A 27,994-nucleotide genomic window follows, 5' to 3' on the forward strand; every position below is an offset into this window, starting at 1 on the left:
ACCACCTTTAAAAAGAATCTGACATACACAAATTGTTCATGTCATAGAAGTTTAGTCACCTCACCTCATGAAGTCACTGAATGGCTCAGAGACCCCAAGATGAGCACGTTGAGACCCCTCTGAGCACCTTCTTGACCACAGTACCCTCAGCTGAACTTCTTTAGAAATCAATCAAGAGCTGTGGTCACATGAAAAGATGCACAACAAAAAGGAAACTGAAGCACCTCAGTGAAGTTGTTCCTCTAGATTTATGATCTAATCAATTACAAGCCAGGGACAACCCATCACTTGCAGTTAATTTCCACTACAGGCAAGACCAGAGCAAATAGTCTCAATTCTAGACAAAGACTGAGCACAAAGACCTAACAGTAGTTTATTGCAAAGTAGATGCTAGCACCTCACCCACACAGGCATCTGGAGAACTGAGAAATGCAAATCTTCCCATCCAAAACTCACAACCTGGCCAGCAAATGCATTCTGCTGGGGTTCAGAACCCCATGGGCAGGTTCCTGGGGTCCTTCAGGACTGTGTGCAGCTGTTTTTTCATGGTAACAGGGAGGGAGAGCTGCAGTTGTGACCCCATAAGCTTCCCCTGTCTGAGTCAGATCCACCTCTGGCCCCAACTGGGCCAACCTGGTGCCTCTGCCATCACTGTTCAGGAAGGTGAAAGCTGCAGTGGGAGGAGGGAGTGGGATGAGATGGATCCTGAAGTCAGTGAGGGAAGAGGGGAGGAGCAGCACCAGAGCAGGCTGGGTGAGATGGTGGCCGTTCCCTGCTCCCATGGAGGGTGATGGTGGAACTGAAGCTCCAGGAGGACTCCACAGAGGAGGGATGGCTGTGCCTGGAGGGGCTGGGGCTGTGTGGGAGGCAGCCATGGAGCTGCTGGGCTGAGTGCCAGGGGGAGACCCACACATGATGCAGAGAGGGGCTGTGGCCTTTGGACATTGGGGAGGTTCATGCAGCACCGCCTGGTGTGTGAGGGACCTTGTGCTGAGCAGGGAAATGTCAGACTCCTCCTGCCCTGAGGCAAGACAAGTGGCAGAGCCATCAGAACAGGATGGACAGAACCCCTATTCCCCATCTCCTGCAGCACTGAGGGGGAAGCAAAGACACTGGGATGAGGTGTCTGAGCCTGGGAAGAGGAGAGGGGTGAGGAAGGTGGTCTGAAAGGGCTGGCTGTACCCTTCAGGTACAGAAAGGCAGATCCACAGTGATGAAGCCCCACAGAGTCTGGAAGCCTGGGTACAGAACACAGCACTCAAGTTCTCAGACCCTTTTTCCACCTTCAGTCAGACTCACCAAGAGACATGACCTGCTGTTGGTGGATGTTAAAGGCCTGATAGACCTCTCACTCCAGAATCATCTCCAGCTGCTAAGAAGGAGACACAAGAAAACAGTAGAAACAATGATGCTAGAAGGTGAGTGTCTGTGGGCAGACAATACAGCTACAAACAGGCTGGGGCTGTGGTGGTGACTGTGTGTGTTTTCTTCAGGAAGAAGCGCAGACAATGTAGCTGTAGATGGAAGAACATGGACCAACAGGAAGGACAAAGGGAGCTGGGACAGACTGCACACATACAGACATGGGTCTGAGAGAACAGGAACACTGAAAAGTAGGAAAAAAAGTGTGACCAGAGCCTGTGGGGAGAGGAGAGAGAAACTGCAGACAGAGGAGGATGAGCAAAGTGGGAACAAATAAGTCTAATGCTAAATGGGGAAAGGAGGAAAGAGGAAAAGAATGTGTGCTGCATGCATAAGAAGGGAAATATTTGGAAAAGCAGCCAAGCCAAAATGATTTTCAGAAGCACAACAATGGCAGCTGTGACATCATCTCATCAACTGAGCAGAACTGGAATCCACAGGTACAGACTGTGCCCTCTTGCAGCACGCAGAAGTCAAGAGATCAGGCCCTTCAGCCAGCTTACTGGGGAAACAACTCTCTATAAAAACAAACCCAAGGTTTTTAACTTAGAAATATCCAATTCAGATCATCTCTGTTCTTGGATATATTTAGTAAACCACTCATAGTAACACCAGCTTGCTTTCTAGAACATGATGCATATGGTGTAGCAGCCAAGGGACCGGTTCTGGGGAGAGGGGGGTGACTTGCTGTTACTGCTGGGGAAGCAGTTGCACCAAAGTCTCAAATGCCAGGTAAGACTAGAATTGGTAAAAAACCCTCCTATTATTCAGAACTAAACAATAAAAAACCCCCCAAAAAAGAAAAACCCAACAAAGAAGTTCACATGAATTCTACACTAAGCTACTACTTGTAGCAACCAGCTCCTAGAGGGCCTTGTGCAACCACCACATTGGAAATACGTGTGTAGGTAGAAAAAACCAACCCCTAAAAAACCTCCAGCTCTAAGTTTGTCTTTCAAAGTGTCTGCACAGTCAAGAAGTCCTTGGCCAGCTTGGTAGTAAAGGATTCTGTGTACACTGACATATCTTCAAAGAGCTCTAAGAGATTGTGTAAGAGGATGCCAAGCCAAAGGTCAGGCAAGTTTCTGTAAGGCCATTCTAGCAGGAGCATCACACAGTAAGTCAGGGCTGAGTCCTCTCTGCAGATACTGCCACAGACTCCGTGGATATCTTCATCCTGAAAAGCCCACAACAGCAGCACTGTGGTCTGGCCACTCCTCTTCTTGGACCTTCTACTTTGCTTACATGCTGGTAGCTTGCTGTGGGGGAACCCCAGGCGTGGGCTGGCGAGGCAAAGTATACATGGCCCCAAGGAATTGGTCTGCAATGCGACCAGCTTCTCTCAGTCCACTCAGTAAAGCACCATGAACAGTTGCAGGGTAGTTGCGAATTGTATGTTCTCCAGCAAAAAACAGGCGAGGAATAGGCTGGGGGAGAGGGAGAACACACTGGTTAAGGCTTGCTCACATCCTTTCAGATTCTACAGCAGAGACACTTCAAAGAAGAATGTTAAAGGTCCTCTAATCACACCACATTAACATGAAGGGGTACATAAAATAGCCTACAATGACCATCTTCTGCTTCACAGGAGGGTTTGGTGTCTGTAACTGATGGGTTTTGCACTATGACATGTGGTGACAGCACTGTGAGGAAATGTTTTGCAATTATTTGCCAATATCTTTCACTTTGATACAAAGATCATAAAGCTCCACTTGAGAAACAATACCTGGACACTTCCCTGTGTGACCTGACCTAGGGGGGAGCTGCTTTGGCAGGGGGTTGGACTGGATGAGCTCTAAAGGTCCCTTCCAACCCCTTCCATTCTATGATAACCAGATAAGTAAAGGAGATGAACTCCCCTCACTGTACACTGAAAAAATGAACCTAAATGAAGCCAAAGCCATCCACCCTTCTCTGCTAGTCCACTCAGAATGGCTGTTGCTTTTAAAACATCATCCTCTCAAAGCAAACTGCACATGACTGAGGCCTTCATGTGTTCACTTCCAGTTTGGGAGAGACCTTTTGATTTGTTCCTCACACTCTGGCCTTCATCTTTTCAGATCACCACAGCTCATTTAAATGTGGTGATGGACAGCAAAACCCAATCAATGTGTATTTATGGTACCCTGTTCAGGCACTACAAAACTGACTTTCTGAATGGAAAAGCTCTTTTTCTAGTTAACAAAATGCCACCAAACCTTGGGAGGCAGAACTCATGGATGCCAAACTGGATCATTTCCTGGGTTCTAACTGAGGTTACCTGAACTTGTGTTTGGATGTGTGCAAATCACTTAGAAAAATGACCCTCTTTTGAAGTTTTTCATTACAAAGAAGGAAAGAAAGAAAGAAATGAATCTCACCTGAGGAGCACCTGGAATGGCTGGCCCTGGAGTAATTGGCTGAGCCATCAAATCATAGTCATTTCCAGAAGATCCAGCTGCTACATAGGAGTAAGATCCCCGGGCCCAGGGGTCAGCACGCCAGCGGGACACCACAGTCTCCTTAGGCTGAGACAAGGCAGAGACTTGAGTTGTTAACACAGTGCAAGTCTTACAGTTGGTGCAAAATACAGAAGATGAAAATGGCAAGAAAAAAGAAGAGCTATAAAAGTCCTTTGGCTAACCTCATTGGTGGAACTCAGGTTTCTATGCCACGGTTAAAGCATAATAAAGGCAAAGAACTTGTCTTTGGTGGCAATACCTTGATCCTTGCTGGTATGTTACCAAAAGCCACTGCACATGGCTTCTGCACTGGAAACCAGACAAACTGATCACTTCCAAAGTATGAGATCCACCTATTAGCTAAAGATCCATGCTTACAGTCAGCTGTGAGGATGTGTCCACCACATGCAAAGCAGTAAAATACAGGGGATGATAAAGCTGATTTCAAAAAGAGCTCTACAACTGTTCTACAGAAGACAGCAAAGTGAATCTGTTCCTCACATGAAATGCCTAGGAAGTAGCAGTCCACATTATGTCTGGCCAGATGCTCAGAGAAGCCTGCTGTGTTCAAGTTACCATGTAGTGGTTTTATTACAGGGAAGAAGTTTGTCCTTGTGTTTCTTTGGAACCTCTTCTGTTCCAGCTTGTACCCACTGCCCCTTGTCCTATCACTGGCCATCACTGTGAAGAGCCTGGCTCCATCCTCCTGACACCCAATGTTCCCACCTCTCAATCCTTCTAAAAACCAGAAACCAAATAACCCACTCCTCCCCTCCTGAAAATACCAACACAACCCCCAAAACCTCCCAAACCCATAAACAATCCCTCCTCCCAAAAAACCCCAAACAAAAGAGAGGTGATACATATATCAAACAGTTCAATACTGCAGCCAGGCTACTGAGAACTGTAGCACCTTCTGAAAGGCTGAGAGGTTGCCCCAAGGCAGTGTCTGCACTAACCTGTGGCACAGCACTGCTACCAAATATGCCTTTGAGGATGGCAAGGCACCGGCCAACAATGACATCATCACTTATATTTTCCATGATCCCTGCTGCTTCTCCTGCTACCAAGGCCAACAAAATTGGAGCTGGGAGTGGGGAAGGAGAGAAAAAACAGCTGAGTTATTGAAATTGAACATTTTAGAGAAATTGGATGTGAACAGGCAATGGATCTACAGCTAAACCATGAGGTTACAAACCAACCAAAGTCACAAGAGCAGTCCCTCAGTCTTCCACCATCATGTTGAATTGCCAAAAGGAAAATGAATTAGCATATGCTATGGTACCACTTAGAATTAACAAGAGACCTGATGCATTAAAGATTACATGTGCACATTAGGGAGTACAGCATGCAGAAGGATCACAGAATGGTGGGGGTTGGAAGGGACCTTTAGAGCTCAACCTTCCTGCAGAAGCAGCTCCCACCTAGATCAAGTCACACAGGAGTGTGTCCTGGTGGGTTTTGAAGCCCTCCAGAGAAGGAGCCTCCACACCCTCCCTGGGCAGCCTGGGCCAGGGCTCCCTCACCTCAGCACTCAAACAGTTTTTCCTTATGTTTCAGTGGAACTTTTTGTGTTCCAGCTTCATCCCATCACCCCTTGTCCTGTCACTGGGTACAACAGAAAAGAAGTGCTGCCCCAACCTCCTGACACCCACCATGGAGATATTTGTAACTATTAATGAGATCCCCCCTCAATTTCCTCTTCTCCAGGCTGAACAGCCCCAGAGCCCACAACCTTTGCTCATAAGGAAGATGCTCCAAATACCATCATCTGATCATACTCATATATGAACACTAACAGGATCTTAAAAAGTGCTCTTTCCTAATTCTGAAACTACACAAATAAGACACTGGTAAAGCCAGATATGCACCACAGCTACCTTTGTACAGGTTCCAAAACAGGAAGAGTTCTCCTCTGCTTGCAGTAGTGCTGCCAACATGACCGAACAAATTGACACTTGGATCCCAAAAGACACGATCGAAACACAACACAACCTGGAAACAAAGAGAATCGAGAGTTAGGAAAAGCACACAGAAAAAGATAAGAATACTACTATGTTCATTGATGTTTATCATTGGAAAGGTCAAGAAAGGAAAATCTGGGAGACAGGCAGTGCAGGTAACACAGAAGGTTACATACCCAGACTCTTCTATAGGTTAGTATGCTCTCAGAGTTTATAAATTTGCTGGTTAACAACCTTTGGAAGACAGTCTAGGAAACATTCTTCCTCTCATCCACTATACATATTCCATACACACTTGAGATTCTATCTGCTGCAACCCCTGGGCTGCTGCAGTTCCCCCAATGACCAAGTCACCTTGTTAAGGTTGCCAAATCCCATACGCTGCACTGCAGAAGTTTTCCACTCTGGAAGAGGAGGCACAAACTGTACTGCTGGAGGCTGCTGTTTCAGTACTCCCAAGGGAAGAGTACACAGCACAGCATCACATTTGTAAATGAAAGTCTGGCTAGTGGATCTGGTATTTACAGCTATCACTTCACAGCCTGGAATGAGGAATGAAAAAAAAAGACCAATCACCCAATAGGCCAGGAGCACAGCATTAAAAATTAAACACACTGCACATTTCTTACACAAAAAACTTATCCACATCAGAAAATGTTCTGTTTATGGACACAGCTTTACACTAACACTTAACTTGTACATAAGTTAATGTTACCAGCCACACAGCTCAACTCCAGAAAGTGTAAATTACACAGTATCTGAAAAAGGCCATACTGGGATAAGCCTAAAGGTTCATCTAGGCCAGGAAATGCTATGTAAATACATGCACAAATAAATACCAAGTAGACAGTGAACTTCCCAATGAGTTGCTCTCTCTGGTGACAGTTTCTCATGCCCAGTGTTTTGAAGAATTACAAAGATACTTCTTTGAGTCCATACTACATTCATTTATACTTCTAATACGAGATCCTGTGGCACCAAGTCTTAAGCAGTCCAAGACCAAACATTTCAAACAATGAAGTCAAGAAATGAAAGAATTAATGTGACCTTGTGAATCAGTAAATATAACTGAAAAGAGATGGCATCAAACCAGCCACAGAAATAAGCAAATACATTAGAGATCAGTAAGTCTCTAACGACTTCCTCCACAGTCACAAGAAGATATATGGCTGCTTGATGAACACAAAACATATAGTAGAAAGGTTACAAAACTAATCTTCACATTTGCTTCCAGAAGAATAAGAATTGAGAGCTAAGTTCTATGATCATAACCCTCAGGGCAGGTTTCTGGAGCAGGTGATTTCATTTACCTGACGCTGTATAGCGAACCTGTCGAACTGCCGTGTTCAATTTAATATCCAATCCTTCTGCCAAGGCTACAGGCACACAGGAATATCCATTCCTCACAGTCAAGTGACTGCCTGTGAATTCAAAGTCATCATCCTAAAATAAAGATGCACAAAAAGCATGCAGTCAATAATGAACCCCCAGAAATCAATACACATCAGTCAGTGACTCCAGACAATGGCAATATTCTTTCAACCCTCTTTTTTTTTTTCAGTGAGATGAATACATTTGAAATCCTTTCTGTTTATGAGTCAAGAAGAAAGTATAATCACTTTCAGTAGACAGTTTTGTTAAAGAGATTGTTTAGGCACTACCAAAAAGTGACTTGCTGATGAAATTCCAGACAACAACCATGTAAGAGCTCAGTATCTGTACAAAAGCACTGAAGTGTTTATGACACTGTTAAAATAGAGAAGCTGCCATGAGAATAAAATAAACAGAGTTTAAGTTTTTAGTGTGTTGCTGAATCAAAACGTGGATTAGCTACCTGGTCCCAGTGCTTCAGTGAAAGAGTAGACAGGGGTGTAGCATTAGCAAACTCCAGGTTTGCAAAATGCCAGTCGAGTATTTGTCTGTCTCTTGATGACAGATAAACGTCACTAGACAGAAACAAGACACAACACAAAGACATTTAGTTTCCTAGAGTAAGACAGTGAAAACACATTGCTCTTCATACAATGAAAATTCATTCACAGTCTCTTGCTGTTTGAGTCCTCCCCTTAATGGAGAAATGTTAACAAAGTGAACACTTCATGGGAGATGAAGCTCACAAAGATGAATATCAAACCCCAGCAAACTCACATTTCCAAAGTCCAGTTAAGGTAAAATATTCTAAGTGAAGCCAGAAACTGAACTTTAAAGTCATATAAAGTATGGTTTAAGTGGAAAGTCCAGTACAATCACACAGAGCACAGCATAATAATATCCTGCCCAGCAAGCAGGGTTGCATGATACCTTTATTGACATGGATTTCAAAGGCTTCCTGAGATCAGGTGCTGGCTACAGTAAGGACTGAATCACCTCTAAAGCTCAGGGAGCTCAAACTTGATGTCTGATGTTGCCTAACCCCTTGAGTTCCACACAAACACAGCATGCTAAAGCATTTCTTGGAATTCAGCAAAAAACTTGGTAAAAGCTCTCCTAAGGTATATATTTTCATACTTTGTATCTTTACCTTGGAGGATTGGCTTCAAGTTCTTGTAACTTCTCTTCCAGCTTTCCCTGTGTTTCTGCCAATTCATCATACTCCTAGTAAGATTAAAAGTTAACATTAAAATCAGTTTACATGTAAAAGGACTTAAAGGCATCATGTAGCATCAGGCTAGGCCTAAACTCACGAGATATGGGCAGAAGATTATGGTTGTAGTGGCATCCAAATCAATTCTTTATTATTTTATACAGCATATTTTGCCCTTCTGCTGCTTGAACACACAGTAAAAAATCAGTATGCTAAGAATTCAGGAGTTTAAACACTCATATAGGAAGAACAGGAAGGTCCAGTTGCAAGCCTGGTACTTTAGGGGTTCCTGTGTTACTGAGAGCTTTTCCACATCACACAAAACATTAGTTCTGGCTTGCTTTCTCTTCTAAAAGATTATAGTTAACAGCAATCACAGAGATTTCAAAAGCAGCAGCAGTCATGCAGATGGCAAAGACATCACCTAACTCACGCTTCTTTTCAGGGTGGTTTTTTTTGCTTTAAAAACATTTGGTTTTAAGGCAACAATCATTCTCCTTAAAGGCAGAATAATCTGGGGTGTCCAATAACAGCAACAAGAGCAAAAAGCTGTTCCTTGGTGACAAAACAGAAGAGCTAATACTTATGTATACACAAACACACTGAGCTTCCAAATGGAAGTATATCTCTTCTGTTGAACAAGTACCTGAGAACTGATCCTTGGCTCTATGTGACCTAGGTTAGCAAGGGGCCTTTCCCTGTCATAGGAAGGACAGTTTTTAAGGTTTTCTTTTTAAGGCATATTTCCACAGACAGACAGACACAGAGGTAGGGACTAACTCTGCTTGTCACAGTAGAGCTCTGTGAATTATTGTCTTTGGATAGAAAGCAGACCTTTATTCAAGAAACCACCTTTTTATCTTAGAGGAAGACTGTGTCTCTTCCAATGCAGACTTCACTTCCAGACTATTGTGAGACCCAGCAGTATGAAAGACTAAGTCTGACCTTCAAAACATTAAGTGCTGCTGAGAGAAGCCAGCACAGATTGATGCTTACAACTGAACCTTCAACATGCTAATACTCTCCATCATGAGCCAAGAAAGACAGGGACCTAAAGGTATTTAATGCAGCCCTGTTGTCAGTATTACAACCCAGATTTACCATTAATCAAATACTCTTTAGAGTGTGAGATGCAGAAACATTTATCTCAGTTAATTTCATCTGGCTGTTGAAGTCCTCAGAAATCACTGATGTAAGTGCTGTATGTCTGTCTTTACCTTGCAAAGTGCAGTCAGATCTCTGTGTTTGCTTTTCACAAGGAACTCTGCTGTAATATCCCGAGGTGGCTTCACTTCTGATGCTTCCTTATACTGTTGATGAAGTTCTTTAATCTTCTCTTTTAAATTCACCATCTTTTTCAAGAGGAATGGGAAAAGAGAGAAAAAAAGGAAAGAAGAAACAGCCAAGAAATGAAAAGGGATGAGGGAGGCTGTGGGTGTCATGTAAGTTACTGTGTAAAATGAACATTGATCTCAGTGTGCCATTCTACTGAAGAGTTCTTTGTTTTGGCAGCTATTACCTTATATGCAATTCTGCCTCCAAGAAACCACAGTGAATACCACCAACTCAAAACATGGCTTAAACCCAACATCTTTAATCTCTTGCAAATAACTTTGGGTATCTTTGGGTATGAGAGCTGTGCCCAGATATTTTCAATTGAAGAAACTTTCATGGAGAAGATGTCACTTACCACAACCAAACCCATTGTGAATAGGCCTAAAACACTACAACTCAGATTTGTGGTAAAGAAAGTAAACATTTAAACAACCACTCAAAAGCCTCAGTCATTATCAGCATCTCCAAAGGAAGCTACAACACCACACTGTTTATGTCTGCCCTATCTCTTTCTTTTACCATATTTGCTTCACAGTGTTCTGCCTAATCACTGGTGTGCTCCTTCTCAAAAATGGAGACTCCTTTGTCACTAAGGTGTAATGGAAACAAGCTGGAAAGAAGCTGTGTGACCTGATCTAGGTGGGACCTGCTTTGGCAGAGGGGGTTGGACTAGATGATCTCAAACGGTCCCTCCCAACCCCTACTATTCTATGATTCTATGATAATGGTGCTTCTAGTCACATCTTAAATGAACAAACACTTTGCAGTGGCAGTACTGGCAATTTTCTGACATTTTTCCATGGAAGTTTTCCTATGTTTTGCCACTTTGAGGAACACAATGCTATCTTCTTGTTATCAGCTGACCTTGTTGAGAAGATCTTTCAATTCCTCTTGTGTTTTCACAATTTTTTTCCAGTGTTCAATCTGCTCATCCTTCACATGTTTCTCCTGTAATCTGGAAGAGCAGAGCAGTGAGTCAGGTCAGCACAAAATCCTCATGTTATTGAGAAAGCTCATTATCACAATCTTATTAGTGTAATGCAATGGAAGTACATGTCATGGTGTTTTAGTAAATACTCATATGGCAATTACAAAATTAAGACAAGTTTCTGTAAATAAGGGACACCTGACTGGCTAAAACAGGAGTGTGAAGGCATATTAGAAATGTCATTAACTTTCTGTTATCAGAAGTGGGCTGTGTGGACAGCAGTTCATACCAAGTCACTTATCTGCTATCAGTTACTATAGCAGTGATTTTCAGTAAGCTGTCAAGAAAAATGTTTGCTCCTTGAACCATCTTTGGCATATTTTACTTCAATAAACAAGCAACCATACAAGGAATGAGAATTCAAAGACCCAGCAGCTGCATTAAGTGGGTAATGTTTCCCCAGAAGCATCACAATTATTCCAGGTTATCCTTTTGGAAATTCCTCCACAAAACAGGAAAGTGTCACAAAGAGAGGAGTCACTTACTGTATGACAACCTCCAAAGCCTGACCTAAGGAGACAGGCTTGTTATTGAGAACATTAAAATCCAGTTGATGACTGAGATAGGATGTGGCTTCCAGCAGACGATTAAATTCTTGCTCCACCATTTCATCTTTCTCTTTTGGAACCTAGAAGTAAAAAGAACAAACCTTCTTAATAACCTATTCATACATAAAGAAGAAAAGAAACCTGATGAGATGCATCCACGGAGCACTGGCAGGGGCTGCCCAGATGGGCTGTGGAGTCTCTTTCTCTGGAGACATTCAAACCCAGCTGGATGAGTTCCTGTGTGACCTACTCTAGATGGTGCTGCTCTGGCAGGGGAGGGTGAGCTTTTGAGGTCTCTCCAGCTCTTGAGATTCTGTGATTGTGCAAAACATCTGATACTGTCCTTCATGACATCCTGGTCTCTGAATTGAAGAGATGTGGATTTGACAGAGGGACCTCTCCATGGATGGTAACACTCAAGAGAGTTGTGGTCAACAGCTCAATGTCTGAGTGGAGAGCAGTGACAAGTGATGTTCCTCAGGGCTCAGTACCAGAACTGATGCCATTTAATATCTTTGTCAGTGGAATCGAGGGCACCCTCAGCAGCTTTGCTAACAACACTAAGCTGTGTGGTGCAGTCAACACACTGGAGAGAAGGGATGGCATCCAGAGAGACCCTGATAAGCCTGAGAGGTGGGCTTGTGCAAACCTCGTGGAGTCCAACGAGACCAAGGGAAAGGTCCTGCACATAGGTCCCAAACACACAAATACAGGCTGGGTGATGGCTGGATTGAGAGCAGCCCTGCAGAGAAGGATTTTGGAGTGTTGGAATTTAACTTCCACAAAACCTCTGAAATTCAAGTAAAAAATGCTCATGGAAAGAAAAGGTTTTAGAAAAATAGGTACAGATGTGCCAGAACAGCTAGACACACAACTTCATTACTCCCTGTCCCTGTAAGCCATCTCCTGTTAAACCAACAGCCTACAAAGAAATAAGCTTGAGATACTATTTCCTTTTAAAAGAATCACAAAGCCGGTATCAGACTTACAGCTTGACCATTTGCTTCATAAAGTGGACATTTTTGTTTGATCTTAGCCAATTCCATATTCACTTGTTTGCTGACCACAGCCATGGGATTTCCTCCTGAAAGACATTTTGTATAGTTAGTAGAGTACTCCTGCAAGGTTTGTCTGCAATTAAACAAAAATTCCACAGTTGAAGCTATTTCAGAGACTAAACACACCAACTGCAGTGCAAAATGCATTCCAGTGAAGTAGTGTAACAGTGCCAAAGGTCTGCTCTTCACAGCAATTCTTGCAAACAAACCAACTGCCTATCAACACTTACAAAGGACAGAATGTTAAAAGGGCTGGTTATAAAAGCAGAGAGCCAAAGAGGCTGATCTACAACAGCTACTTCTTAAGAGTCAAAAACACCCAATTGTTTTGACCAGGAAAAGAAAGAGCAGAACAGAATAACATTTCAGATTTGCAACATCTTGTCCCACAGTTTTTCTCCCTGCTCCTTTGGATTTTTAAATACTCACCAAGTCCTGTTACCACCATTGCTCCTAGATCAGCAACATAGTTCCCTTTGCGAAAGGTAGCGACTCTTCCTCCTACCCGGTCCTTTTAAAAGCACAGTGTGTTAAACCTCTGGTAACACACACATCACTGCAATACAAAACTCCTCTACAGAACGTGGTTTAAGCATTCTCTTATCCAAAGGTTCAATAAATACAATGTACACTTGTAATGGGCAAGTTCCTGAGATACAGACTTGCATTCTGCTCTGCAGTGAAAAATCAGTTCCTAATCACAAAAGGAAGGAGATTCCAGCCTGTAACTGGTGTTAAGCACACAACACTAGCACCTGACTATCCAGTCCACCATTAGCCAACTCTCAGTGAGAACACAGACTTATTTCCTAGTGGGACAGGTTTAGCAGCCAGTAACACATCCTGGCTACCTGTAACTGCTCCCATGCTTACTCACTCTGAGTGTGCTGCTGGGATAATTACCTTGACTCTAGTACTGAACACAGTTACCGATTAAGTTTTTGTATAGAAGCAAAACAGCACAGAAATTCATACCCTGGCTTCCAGAACTGTGACATCCATTCCAAAACTCTGCAACTGGCGAGCTGCTGCTAATCCAGAGACTCCAGAACCAATAATGATCACCTTTCCAGTCTTCTTGGCTAAAGAAAGGGAAAAATAAGCTACAGGCTCTATATGTGCAAGTACTACATTGCAAGCAGTCATGTTAAAACTGCTTTTAAAAGACACCAGGAACAAAAAGCAGCTTCATTCTCATTGGTACTTCTGACAGAAGGAACTCTTTAACAAAATAAATGCACACAAAAAGGAAAATGAAGTAATGATGTAGATAATATGGAAACTGTAAGACAGCTTACAACTTTTCTAAATGAGACAGGGACAAGAAAAATACCCAGTGCATCTGTGACAAGAAAGAAAACTGGGAGGGAATACTTTGGAAGGACAACTGTTTGAAGAAGAAACTGATTCTTGTTAATTACTGTGGGACAAAGTATAGAATCAGAATTGTTTCAGCTGGAAGACACCTTTAGGATCATTGAGTCCAGCCTTTGCCCAGCCCTATCAACCACCAGACCATTTCCCTAAGTGCAACATCCAACTGTCTCTTAGTTTTATTCCTTTCTGCCCCAGAAGAATAAAAGCTAGAAAGGACAGACAAGCTCAGCATATGTAGAATTCAAGCATCAAATAAGCATATAACAGGTGTAAGTACAACACTGTGCTTCCATCTTTTGTTATTCAAATAAAGGCTAAAGATAACTCACTCAAGAGTGACAGTCATTGAAACAGCTACACAAGTTTTGCAAACATTTTCTCTCTCAATGATTTCAGTGCATGGCTTCTCCATGCCAAAATAAAAACCATGAGCATTTGTAGCCTTTCCAGCCTTTGCAATATTTTCTCAGCACAACAATTCTCAATAAAGCACCCAAAAATTCACAGAACAAAACTCCAGTCAGAAACAATTTGAGTCTCTTACTTGGAAGGGGTTTCACTCTCTTGTAAATACCGAAGTTGATGAGCCCGTGCCGCTCCAGGTAGCTGTGTACTCTGTGCACCAGCACTGTGTCACCTAAAATGTTGTAGTGTTTGTAAGATTATTCTGCATGTTTGGCAGTACATATGTTCCAAAAACACATTCACAAGCAAATGCATCCCAGCATTTCCCATTGGGACCTTCTCTGAGAAGGATGCGATGGCCTACACTTGCAGATAGTAACTGCTCACTCTTCTACTGCCTTCTTTCAACCACAGCCAGTCTGTTCAAGTCTCATGCAACTGTTTTAATGTCTCCCAGAAACCTTATGATGAGGAAAATCTCACAGCTGCAGACCACCATTAGATTGTAGCAGACCTTAAAAGCTGCACATGAATTCACTCCCAAGAAACCTCTGTAACAAGCCATCTATCTTTGTATGAGCTGGCTAGGGATATATATCTTTATGACACAAAAGAAAACTAACAAAAGGACCCTTCTCTCTTTACTTTAGCAGCTTTTCCCCAATCAATACTGAAAAAGAACAGCAATGATCCACATGGTATCATTTTGGCAGTAAAAGACATGACTTACTATTATAAGGTGCTTCTAACTGCTGGATAGTTGCCTCAAATGTCAACTGAATCTTTGGGTTATCCAACCAGAGCTGTAGCTGTATTGGGGGAAAAAAAAAGGACAGATTATATTAAGCAATACAAAAGAGGTGTTTCCCACGTGTGTGTTTGTTGCCAGACACTGTGAGGGGATGAAACCCTCTTAGTGAGCTAAACTTTGGCAGTGCTATCCAAGCCAGTGTTCTCTAAGGTGCATTACAGTCCTTTTTCACTTCCTACACCATTTCAAATAAATGGAAATGCATCAAGTCAGCAACCTCCTAATCACACATACAAGAAAACACACTGAAAGAACAAAAGCTACAGAATGGAAGTCCTTCCTTACACCTTCATGGCAAGTATGGGGGCACGTGTGCTGTTTTAATTGAGCAGGCAGCATCACACAGCATCCCACCCTGGCACTGAATTTCACATGGTTTTTGTAAAAGCTACAGAAGCCCTTGTCATCTTAGGAAGTTTATTTACCTCAGATCTTTAATGATCTAATCTATCTTTAGTGATAAAGTCCACTGCCATGGACTATATGGGTCACATAACCACAAGAAAGATCATTTAGAGGTCTGTTGCAGTTCAGAGGCCAAGCAGGAAAAGCTGCCTGCAACATTTTAATGATGTCACTTCATGCTAGGAAAAAAAGCACAGCAAAACAGAACCACAACTCTCTCCCCAACAGAATTATTTTATTCACAGCACAGATAGCACTAGTTAATAAATATTTTATAGTTCAATGCCTAGAATCAGGTCATATGCAGCATCTCCACATCCTTTCACAGTCCAGAATTAGCCATTTACTTGTGTGTTTCTCTAACTGCACCAGTGAACTTCACAACTCCCCACAGATACCAAATTAAAGAGGAAATCACACAATCATGACGAATAGAAAAGATGAAGAAAGAATTTCCATATAGTTTGAGAGGCTATTTGAGGCAAAGTTCATCTTCTACTCATTTCCCAAGTGATTTTTATCAGTGTTCCCTCTAACCATTTCTGAGTGGGGAATAGACCACTTTGTAGTACTGTTGTACCACAGTGCTAAGACTCCATCGTCATCTGGAAAATTGCAAAGCCCATAATCTATCTATTTTGTTACCAGGCAAATTGAAAACATCAGACTTACTAGTCTAACTCCTCTAACCTCCAGGAGGGAACTGTGAGTGTTCATGCTCTTCAGTGTTTTCAAATCCCTTGGTACTGTGCCAGCTTTAAGAGGATGCACACTGCAGTTCACAGCTCTTCCAACACTCTGCTGAGCACTGGGTTTATACCATTTGCTTCATCTGCTTTTCTGTAACATCCACAGTCCTGACTGGAGATCCACTCACAGGACTTCCTCATGAAGGGATTCTTGCTTAGGAACTTCTCCAAGTACCTCCAGAGCAAATAAGGCCCAGAGACCAGCAATGCAGCTTTTCTAGTGCAGCCCTGCAAATATCACTTCTAAGCATTCCTTAAATTCCCAGTCATTTACTAGCTTCACCAAAAGGCTTTTCTCTAAGGTGTGTGTAAAAGGATTTCTCAACTCTACTTTTTCAGCAAACTCTCTTTCAAACTTTTTCACTAAACTGTCTTTCAAACTTTTTCACTTGCCTTGGTCAGTTTTTACACATCTCATGATTCCTGTTTGTTACTTTTTGAAAGCTCAATCAGCTGAATCCTGAAGTTGTGATAGTTGTTACAAGTATGTTTTAGATATTGTTAAATCCATCACAGGTTCTTTATGCTGCCTCAGAGCTTTGCCTCCATCAAAAACTGGGCACCACCTTCCTTAACAACTTAGAGCATGACAGGATGCCAGAAATGAAACCCCACTGTCTCAAAACTGAAGCATCTACCAACTCTTAGCCAAAAAGTACAAGGTACACAAATGCCCTACCCTTTTGTCTTCAATACTTTGACAATAAACTTACGGTGCGGTTCCTGATGTACAGAAACACCTTCTGAGTCTGCTGTGGCCCACTGATTATATCAGGGAAGCAGGCAGCTTCTTGAGATGTCATACGGTCATGTGGCAGTCTACTCTGGAAAGCTGCACCCTCCACACCTACAATAAAAAGACAAGTTGTCTCCAGGCACTGCAAAAGGAACTGCTAAAGAAGTAGTTTAAGTAGTTTTACACTATCTTTCCTAGGCAGTACATGTAGCCATGAGGTGATATGGTGGCCAATTTCATGGCATGCTTGCATTTAGTGCTTTGCTTTTCTTTTACAAGACATGCAGGTTTCCAAGTAAATAGCTCTTGGAATTACAGGTATCATTTAGGGTTAATGAAAAGACTATACTACTGGGGAAAAAAAGACATCCAACAACACACACACACACAAAGAAACCTAAAAAAACAAGGGAGGCAGAAGCTCATATCAATATAATATGTATTTTATATAGTTTTATATAGATATCTAGATCTACCTATGTATAAAATACTGATAAACTGTAGCTGCTTTAGATGCTGTCTTTCCATTTCTGCGGCTTCCAGCTTCTACCAGAATATGAAGAACATTTTGGAACCCATTCAAAGACAAAAGGTCTATAAAAGCACAATGCCTACACTCCCCCTCCCCTGCTTTTTAAAGCTTCATTTGCACGCAACTGCTCAAGCTAGAACCACCCATCACAACCTCTCCTTTTGCATATTTTATAGATTCACAACAGGGAGTGCAATGAAATACAATCTACAGATGTTTCTCCTGTGTACCCTCCCCTAGTACTGCCTATAATCAACAACTACAGGTTTCTGACGTAGCCTTTTAAATGCTTCACATGTAAAGAACTAATGCTGAACATACACAGGAGACATTTTCTCTATGGAAAGACTTCAAAGACACTTGTACTTCTACTGATCCAAGTACTGATAATGCAGTAACACCACAGTTATGTACCCTACATTCCTCAATTCCATTTGAATGTTATACTATATATAGAAGAACAAACCAAGACACAGCTGCATGAAGTGCTACAGCACAAGTAGAGCGCAGAAAGCGAATCTTGCAGGCACAGCGAGCAAAACAAAATACTGAGATGTGAAATACAGCAAGAATAAATATAAATCTCAAATGTTCTAGGAAGTGACTTAAGATCAGGACAGAGGAGAGGATATTCAATCTGGAAAGAGATACAGTTCATCTCAAGGGGAAATAAGCCCACAAGTAGTGCAGCAAGATTAAGATCATTTGCTGAAACTGGAATTGTTCAAAAGATTATCATAAACATCCAAGAAAATATTGAGCTTGCAGTGTGTTATGCTAACCAAGACAACTGTTTAAGAGTTCATGTGCAGAGGTACACATGTCATTGTGCTGGGGAGAGGAATTCTGTCCTTTATATTCTGTTTCACTTCTGAGTGTTTTTACATCCCAAAGATGAGGAAAAAAAACCTTAAGCAAGGAAATGGTTGTGAAACTAAAAAATTCATTTAGAAACAGAGAGTAGAAGATGTAACTGTGTGATGATTCAAGGGAAAGAAAGGTGTCTGTAATAATTTACAGGAATTTTACAACAAGAAAAAATTAGTAACAGAAGCTACAGAGCACTGAATGAAATTAACAGTAAGAAAAGTTGACATACCCACAACACTTCTTGATACTAATACTCAGCTATGGAATAGAAACCTGTAGCTCTGCTAGAACTCTAGTAATAAACATCCCCCAGCCCTCCTCTTGTCCTCCAGTCTAACTCTGGACCAGCTGTGCAAAGATCTGCACTTGAATGCTTACGCTAAACTATGGACTCTGTAAAACTGTGTGTGTCAACTAAACCAAAGTTACTCATTCCCTGATACTGTATTAACATTAACAAATCTTAATGAGGGTTCCAGACCATCAAGTGTTAGCAAAAGCTCAGCAGCACTATTTTCAGTTAAAAGATTTGTTGAATCTGACTCCCTCTTACAGTCTCATACTAAAACAAACATGCCTCCTCCACACAGCTGCTAAAGAGTGTTGACTGCCATGCAGGGATCAGCTACCAGGAATCTCTCAGACAACTCACCAGTTTCTTGAAAAGCTTTGTGATTTCCTCAAACTGAGAAGCCAGAGAAACTTAGTGCTCCTAACAGCCTTGGAAACAACTCCAAGGTGGGTTTTTCTAAGGCCATATGTCCTTTATGGCAACATCTCAGTTAAAGCTAAATGTCAGAATAGCTCTGCATAAGCACTGCTCTTTGTAAAAAAAACACAACACCAAAACAGCACAACAAACCACAAAAGGGTTTGACAAAATAATTTAGAAAGTCTTTCTATTATTAGCAAAGACATTATTTTATTTGGCCCAACCACCAGATGATCTTCTAAGAACTGAATGTCCCTGAATTTACTTCTGCAACTATGCAGCTCAAAACTAATCCATTTCAGACTGATTCAACCCCTCTGTCCCACACCCTTACTGCCTGTAGAAAGAAAACACACTAAAGGCAATACCAGTTCAGAACTACAAACACTTTCCTTGGGGCAGGCAACTCTTTTAAAGGCTGTAGGAATGGGTCTGTCTAGACTGGATTCTTATCTACTCTTCACACACATTCACGTACCCACTTGCCACTTCCTGACACTCAGCACCAGCAGCTGTGCTGAAGTTTCACCTTCTTCCTCACAGAAGGTATCTTGAAGGCTGCTGCTCATTTAAAGACTTACTGAAAACATCTGCAGATGAAAAACACTCTGAAGGAAGTGATTTGACTGCTGAATTGGACAATTGCTGAAGCATACCCTCAGCATATATGTAGAATGTAAAATATGCAGAATTCCTAAACAGCCAACGCCTGCCTGAAAATGAAATGGGCAATGCATCCTTAAGCCCATGACCTAGAGTAGTCAGAAATTCTATGCAAGGGGTAAGACCCAAAACATAACTAGGTTCCTTTACTTAGGATGCCCTCTCAGATGGATATCTTGAAGTTGTATTTGCTTCAAAAAGAGCAAGTTGGAGGTACAGAGTAAGTTCTGAAGCCTTTGACTCCTTTACTTAAATCCCTAAGCCTCAAGCGAGAGCAAGAGCAAAAGTGGCAGAGAGAGAGGAAGGTTTTCTGTAGCACTCTAAGTACTTAAGAGTAAAGACACCAATTCTGTGAACTAAGCAGTAAATGCACACTGCTAGCAGAAGCACTTGAGTCAAACAGCAAATGCAACTCACAGTCCAGTCCTCTGAGAAGCAGACTATGAATCTCCACAACAGACACATCTCCTGGGCTAACTGCTGGCACACAGCTCAAACACAAACTCTTTCAAAAGGAAAAACTAAAAACAAAGGAGCAAAAAGGTACTCCACGCTATGTTTCTTCAGCAAATCAAAAGGAAGGTCTACTGTGCTGAAGTGTAGGGCTTCCTGGGTCATTCTAGGTGGGGTAACTGGCTAGGTAAGAAGTATCTTTTTGCTCGTTTGGACTCCTCTGGAGATGGAGAGGAGCGGAGGGATGAGAGATCGGCCTGAGGCATTTCCACATAGGTTAGCATCCTTTTCCACACTTGGTACAGACCTCAACTGAAATCTGAAAATACCCCTCCCTTTTTTAATAGGTGGGTAAACAACTCCTGCATCTCTGGCTACGTTTTGGACAACCACACCATGCGCACTTGCAAGCATCAATCCCTAACTTGGCGGCTCTTGCTACTAAGTGGCAAGCATCAAACGCCACCCTCACCTGATGCTTGGCCGTCTCCATACCCTCCAGAATTGTCGTCTTGAAGTCCTCCTGCTTGCCCTGTGGAAGGAAAGAGGAGAACTCAGGGACCTTACTCCATAAGTTAAACCATACTGGACATAAAGGCCCGGCAGTTGGCGTTTTAGATATTAAATGTCACCAACTAACTAAACCCATTTTCTGAGAACCCATCTTCTGGAACCTAGGTTCAGGGCACCAAACTCTGCGGCCTTCTAAAGTGTTATCCATGTAAACTGGAGTGCTTTACATCAGGCTTGACGAGAAATAAAGAAGTACACAATATGTAGCATTCCTGGTGGCTAAATACTTATGATCAACCTCAGTAGTGGCTAGGATTTGAATAACAAGATCACGTTTCTTACTGCCAAGATCTGGTGGATGGATACCATCAGATTCTATGGATCTCAAACCATCTTGCCCTTGGTATTCCTGAGTCTCCCCATAAGCAAGGGGATAGCTCAAAACATTCTGAAAAGCCTCTTACTTTCCAGAGAGCCCGTTCAATTTTTTTGGCCCTTCCTTGAAGCTTGACAACAGAAGGCTCAGACCACTTTTTGGTTTCAGCACCCTTGATACACCAACATTTTTCTAACATGCTAAGACCACCTCTGAAGCCAAGTACATGTCAGTAACATTGATCCACTAATCAGTAATGTGACCACTCCTGAAAGACATCAGTCTTTCAACATATTCAGAGCTGAAAACGTAAGGAAAGGCAAAGCATTCATCTGAAAGACCTGAAGCGGTATCAAAATTGCTTTGACAGGACATCACAAATAGGAACAGAACATTCCTAGAATGGAGATGAGTACAGTTGTGATAACTGCAGGATCAAAGCTAATACAGGTCACCTCACCCTCACAGGAGACACTATCTCAGAGTTTAGCTCCTAAGTGATACTCCTCCACTGTCAGATGTTTGCCCACAGTCTTGGCACCTTCAGAGAGGAAGCTGTGGAACTCTACAGAGATAGCCAAGCATTGTTCATCTAGCTCCTGGAACAAGGCTCCTTCAAACCAGATGCTTTAATAGGCAGCAAACTGGATGTTTTCTGAAGTCTAAACAAACCCTCACTGAACAAACTGCTGAAGTCAAGGTAGCAAATAGAACAGTCACTTCCTGCAGAACAACTGCTCAAGGTGGCATCTCCAAACAGGCAAGAGTAAAGCCTAGCCTAAGGTTGAGCAACAATTGTTAAGATTACTCTTTACAGTTTGGGATTGAGTGGACAATTTTGCCAGTGTAATTTGACATTCTTAGGGGATACATTAACTTCAAAGAATTTAATCTGAACTACAAATTTAATCCCTAAAGCAAGACAATGAAAGTCAACTAAATGTTCTCATATCTCAATAACCTGGATTAACCTCTGAGATGTAACATTACATATCTATAGACAAACTAAAATAGGAATTGAAACAAGAAAGACATTTTCACTCAGCTACAGTATAGGAGCAATAGTCAGTACTTTTATATGATCAGTCTACAGGCAGGAAAGTTCAGAAACTCATAAGAGAGATCATGACAAACAATTGTACTTTGACAGGACTCAGAAGTCCCAAAGTTGGAATTCTATGAAGCCAACTATCTGCAACAGCTTTGCCTATACTGCAAGTGCTTTATTTTGCTGGGAATACTACAGGTCACAACTCAAACATTAACATTTAAACTCCAGCAGAGCCCACTAATGTTTGCAGAAAAGTTACAGTTGTGCTTTTGGTAAGTTCAGAACCTGGCATCAGCACGTGGCAGCCATTATCCCTGAATTAGCACCAACAATGAGAGGACAAAATAACTGTCAGCTTACTTACAAAAAGAGGTCAGTATCTTCCTTTTCTGTTAATAACAGCTAAACCAAAGAGAGCAGTTAAGTCCAAAGAGAGCATCACCACTACTGCTTGCTTGGACAGAATCCTAACCACTACCAGTCTGAGTACAGAAGTGTGGAAGTAAGGCCTGCTTGTTACAGATTGCCTGTCTCCCCTCATAGGAAATACACCTTCCAGCTGCAAAGGAACACAGCAGCAAGTAAACTGTTGATCCACATTAACATCAAGTTATTGCAGCTGAACACAACATATGCAGGAGCAGAATCTGCTGGAAGTCTCAAGGCAACAGAGTAACAGACCATGAACTCAACAGTAATCAGGAAGAAGTCTACAAAGAATTCCACTTCATACAATCATCCACTGTCTCACAACAAAGAACAGTGGCACATGATTACCACCAAGTACTGAGTGTAATTAGGAAAACAGACAAGTCAGATGAAAGACTGAGACAGAGCACCACTAAGTTTGACTGTTTACTTGACATTACTCTGGATAATATTTGTCTCACACCTCCTTGGAAAACAGCAGCTAGAAATGTAAGAGAACTATAAGGTAAGAATACTGACATAATAAAAAGGAGCTGGTCAAGAAAATCATAAATGTAATTCAGCACTGAAAGTGAGTTTGGAAGTTTTTTGCCACCAGACAGTATTTCTCCAGTGAAAAGGAGAAGATATACCTTAAGGAAATTATCTCAATCATGGAATACTGTTATGCCTTTCAAAACTGCTTCACAGTAACATGCAAATAGCAAATCCAGGCTGTAATAAACTGCATAGCCAAAACAGCAGGAATTCCCCACAGCTGAGCATATGAATGGAACCTAACCCAAATAAGATCAGCATGTTGCTGTCACCTAAGTGTGACACTTAATAACGTCTGTGAGAACAGGCTAATGAAATACCAGCTACTGCCACTATCAGTTTAGTTGGCACAATTAAGGTCTTCAAAACAAAAGGTCATAACCTGTAACGTGACAGCTTTACATCTCTACTGCATCACCTATGTTTTTGCAGGCTTTAAACACAAAAAGGCAACTTTTAAGGTCTGCAATGAGAAGAAATCCACAGTAATACACAAGCCAACTTTTTATAGTGTTTTAAATGTTCAATCTGCTCTAGTATTACTGTCCTATTTAATATTTCTATTGAATACTTAAATTTTTGCTTCAAAGAAGAAAATCTCAATTATAAACATTGCTACTATATACAACACACTCCACACCCCTTCCTGCTAACAGTTGTTTGTATTAGAAGCTTCAATGCACTTAAAGAGCCAGCACAAGATGACAGGGTGCTCCTGACGCCTGCATTAATAAAGACAAAGATAGATCCAACAATGTCTATAGTTTCAGAAGCCTTTAAACACATGGCATGACTAGTCACAGAATGACAACTGAAAATCTGTCATGTTCCTGCATGACTGCTTCGTGGATTATCATGGGATTTCTAGGAACAGAGAAAGAATATGATGATCTAAAATCTACTTACTTCTGGATAGCTAGATATATCCCATCTTAAAACTGGTTGTACTTAGATGACTAAATATAGTGCTTGCAGAGTACAGAATAGAATGAGTCTACCATGGCTCATCTTCCACATCTCTTCTTTCACGGGATAAAACACTGAGCTTCACTGATTACACCTCATACTGGTTTGAATGGACGTTCTCAGAGGCAAAGAAATTGCATCTGAGAAATACCAAAAATGAACTAATATTAGGTCTCACGGAGTAAAACCCAAACTCTAAGCTAAATTAAGTAGGAAACTTAAGATGCTTTCTTAATTACACCTATTAAAATCCATTTTTGATAGATCAGCTACATCTAGGAGCAGGAAGGTTTTTTATCATGCCAAATGTTTCAGTCAAGCACGAGCTATAGTATTCCTGTCTCAAGCCAGGAGCCAACAGCTGCAACTGAGAGATTACGGGGGCAAACCATAAGAGATAAAACATAACTGTGGCTTTTAACATATTTTCTGAAACTGAAGGCAAGTATCTCCAAACCGACCTCAGTTCTCTTGTCTACACTCTCAAACCTGCCAGCCAAAAAGAAGGCAACAAGAGCAGCAGAACAGAAGACTAACAGTTATTCACCTCTGTGATGAACCTGTAAAAGTTCAACTACTAGATTTCGGCTACTGTCTAAAAATCACTTAGCACACACGTGATCTCATGAAATCTCCCCAACAGCTAAACTTTCCAAAAGCATGATTTTGAAGAGAGGAGACTGATACATTGACACCAGACAATGGTGGCAGCTGTGAACACAAACATAGTAAAGAATGGATAGGGTACTGCTCCCACCATACATCTCAAAAGCTGTTTCCTCTACAAGACCAATCAAAAGACTTCCAATGTAAAGCAAAGCTTTACAGCTCTGCCAAAGGAAATAAAAGCACTGAAGTAAACAGTATCCAACCAGAATTTAAGATTACAGTCATAGTTTAAAGTCACAGGAATCCCTGTAGATTAAATCTGTTCTCCTGCATAGTAAACCCCTCCAGAAAATCTAACCCCTTTTCTCTCAGAGTAACAAGTGAATGTCAATACACATGAGCAGTTGTGGCAGCCCAGTGCCAAAGAGATTGACAAGCTGCCAAAGAGAAGTCAATAAGGATCGTGAGAATCCAGTATGACAGGTCTGACCTAGTTTGGAATTAAATGATGCATATCCCCATCTTTATCAGGCCATTCTGCATTTTTCCTCTCCTTCCACATATGGGGCCAGTGAAGAAGACACTGTAGAACAATCATTCAAAACCAGACACAGGATTCATGATGCTGCACCTGACCCCACTTTATTTCTAGCAATAAAACAGGTAAGCAGCATCAGAGAAGGCCTCTCTTTACTCACCAGAAGGCTCCTCTGGCTCACTTTCATTCTCCTCTTCTGCAGGAGCTGGGGGAGGTGGTGGTGGAACTTTTTTCTCTTTCTCAGCTTTAGCATTTCTCTCTTCTTCAGAATAATACTCATCTTCTGACAGGTTTGCAAGACTCTCATCCATCTCTCTATATTCCACCTGTAAAAAGCACAACAGAGGATAAACACACTGAAGATGCCTCAATACTAGACTGAACACTTTAAGCCAAGAAAAATGCTTACAGCTGCAAGAAAAGGCCTAAGTTACCTTGTCCAGAGATTCATTATAGATACCATGTTATAAAATCTTCAACAGCTTAACAAGTTCCACCTGTTTTTACCTCCACTAAAACAAGAAATGTTTAGTATCCAAGTGTCCAACAGCAGGAACTTTCTACTCATACCGAGCCCAGTTCACATACATTTGTTATACCATCATTTGACTCCTCTAGTTGTCTTCCGTTCCTTCACCTCCCTGTCAAACTCAGGGAGAACAAATTCCCTCTGTGTCCAATCCACATGTTCCAACTTGAATTTATCTGTCAAACATGAGTGACCAGAACTGTACAGAAGATTTCCTGAGGAAATGCCATCTCTGTGACTTATGGAGATACATCTTGCACAGTTAGTCTTAACTTTACTGGAAAACTTGCCCTAGTACAGGGAATCACATTTACCTCCTCTCTAGAATGGTCCCACTAGTGGCTAAACACAAGATCAAAAAAACCCCCAACCCAAAAAATAATCTTTACTGCCATATTACCAGGTAAAAAAACCCCACTTGCTCCAACTTAAAGGAATATGAAAATCCCTCGAGGGATTGCATCTCCTACCGTTTAATAAACCAAGTTTCTTCCAAAGTAAGAAAGCTTTCTATACTGCCATTGAATTTCCCTGTCTCTTGGAAAGGAAGAAGCACTTCTCACAAGATGATCACACAGCACCACTAGCATGTTATTTCAGGTATCTGAAACAAATACAAACTAGTTTTGCCCTAAAGCCCCTTGAAAACTCCCATCCTCCAGCTCCAGAGAACAATCAAGTCCAACAAAACCCAAAGCTTTTCCCCTAGGTTTATTTTTAACCTGGATACCACCAGGTATGAGTTCACACCATAAATGTTTGCTGTAAGGGGACCCTGAGCTAGTCTGAAGTGATCAGGAGGAAACACTGTGTTAAAACAGGTGATTAACACCCCATGCAAATGGGTACTGTCAATGCAGAGAAAGATCAAGGAAATACAACCCACAGACAGTGTGCTAATTCCTACTCCTTAACAACTCCTTTCAACTGGATCAAGCTGCTGGAAGCCCCATCCAACCTGACCTTGAATACTTCCAGGGATATCTAGGCAACCTGTTCCAGTGCCTCACCACTCTCATGTAAAAAAGCATCTTCACTCTGCCCAATCCACATCTACCTTCTTTCAGTTTAAAGGATGCACTAGCCTGGCCTATCCAACAGTTCCTATACACAAAGGAGCAATCCAGCTATCATGTCACGTAAAGAGCTCTGAAGTGCAAGATACAGAAATCCTAGAAGTAATTTCAGCTCCTGTATCAAACACATCCAGATCTGGGCAGGGTAAAGAAACCTTCTACAAGGTTTTCAAGGAAAAGTTTCAGAAAAAAATAAGGTATTGTTCTCATGTGTTCAGAAAACCATAAAAAACCTACAAAACACGGGCACAAATTATTGGAAGCCACTTGCAGCCTTTGGATTTCACTGCTAAATTACACCCTTAATAAAACATTGTCTCAGCTTTCCAACAACAGCTGAGGGAAGCAGAACAGTGGTCATCACCTTTATAGCCTTGCAATATCAGCACCATCCCATGCACCTAAGCCCAAGAAAAGCTATATTCACGTACACCTAGTACAAAACGCAACGTTAGGGTGGTTTTGGGGTGGTTTTACTGCTCGGTATCCAACTAGGAAACCCACAAAGCCCCGGAGACTGCTGCAGCCTGCTTTCCTTTGTGAGAGTGCAGGCTTTCCCCCAAGAGCCAACAAAGGCGAGCTGTGGCACTACGAGACTTAAACTCGCATGAGCTCCCTGCACGTCTCCACGTTCATCCCGGAGGAGGATTCGCCTCCCCAGGGCAGCACCATACGCGCCAGCTGAGCACAGCAGAGCCCGACCAGGCCACGGAATCTGCTCGGCCCAGCACCCCTGGGCAAGGAGCAGTCCCGGGAGTACCCGACCCGCCGCCCACCTCTCCGGAGCCTTCCCCGGGCGCCGTCCGGGCGGTACCAGCCACCCCGAGGAAGGGCAGCACCCGGCAGCCGGAGCGCGTCCCGCCCGAGGCCGCGGCGCCCGCCAGACTCGCCGCTCCGGCCGCAGCTCCAAGGCCAGAGGGATCCGGCAGGACCGTGCGCGCAGCCCGAGCCCCCCAACACCTACTTTAGCCCGCTTGCGGCGGCTGGTCCGGCGACCCTCGGGGGTCTCGGCGATGCCGGTGGTTTCAGCGCCGGGCGCGGGGGCGGCGCCGGAGGCCGGCGGCTCGGACAGACCACCCGGGGGCGAGGCCCGCGGCGGCTCCTTCTTGCGCGGAGTGCGCTCCGCAGCCCCGCCGCTCTCCGCGGAGGAGCCCAGAGCCCCCGCAGCGGCGGGCGGAGGCACCGGCGCCTCAGGCCCGCCCTCGCCGCCCGCCGCCGCCTCCGCGGCCTTTTTCCCCCCCGACAGCATCGCCCCGGCCCCGCCGCGCCGCGCCGCGCCGCACAAAGGAGGCCGCGCGCTGCCGCCTCACGCGTCAC

General features: G+C 42.7%; 1 protein-coding gene across 1 annotated transcript; it reads right to left on the minus strand.

Annotated features, from left to right (window-relative positions):
* Positions 1-229: 229 nt before the first annotated feature.
* Positions 230-27,929, minus strand: KDM1A (lysine demethylase 1A). Its single transcript, XM_062014482.1, has 20 exons — positions 27,642-27,929; positions 25,233-25,398; positions 20,526-20,585; positions 16,801-16,934; positions 14,853-14,931; positions 14,262-14,354; positions 13,316-13,422; positions 12,770-12,851; positions 12,272-12,366; positions 11,220-11,362; positions 10,611-10,701; positions 9,629-9,763; positions 8,349-8,422; positions 7,662-7,773; positions 7,138-7,270; positions 6,182-6,369; positions 5,744-5,858; positions 4,823-4,950; positions 3,783-3,929; positions 230-2,849 (listed from the first exon to the last, which is right to left on the minus strand). The coding sequence occupies exons 1-20, from the start codon at positions 27,924-27,926 to the stop codon at positions 2,664-2,666; spliced, it is 2,553 nt and encodes an 850-aa protein (XP_061870466.1). The 5' UTR covers positions 27,927-27,929; the 3' UTR covers positions 230-2,663.
* Positions 27,930-27,994: the final 65 nt, after the last annotated feature.

This window comes from Colius striatus, chromosome 24 (genome assembly GCF_028858725.1).
Source record: "Colius striatus isolate bColStr4 chromosome 24, bColStr4.1.hap1, whole genome shotgun sequence".
In the NCBI taxonomy this organism is placed as follows: Eukaryota; Metazoa; Chordata; class Aves; order Coliiformes; family Coliidae; genus Colius; species Colius striatus.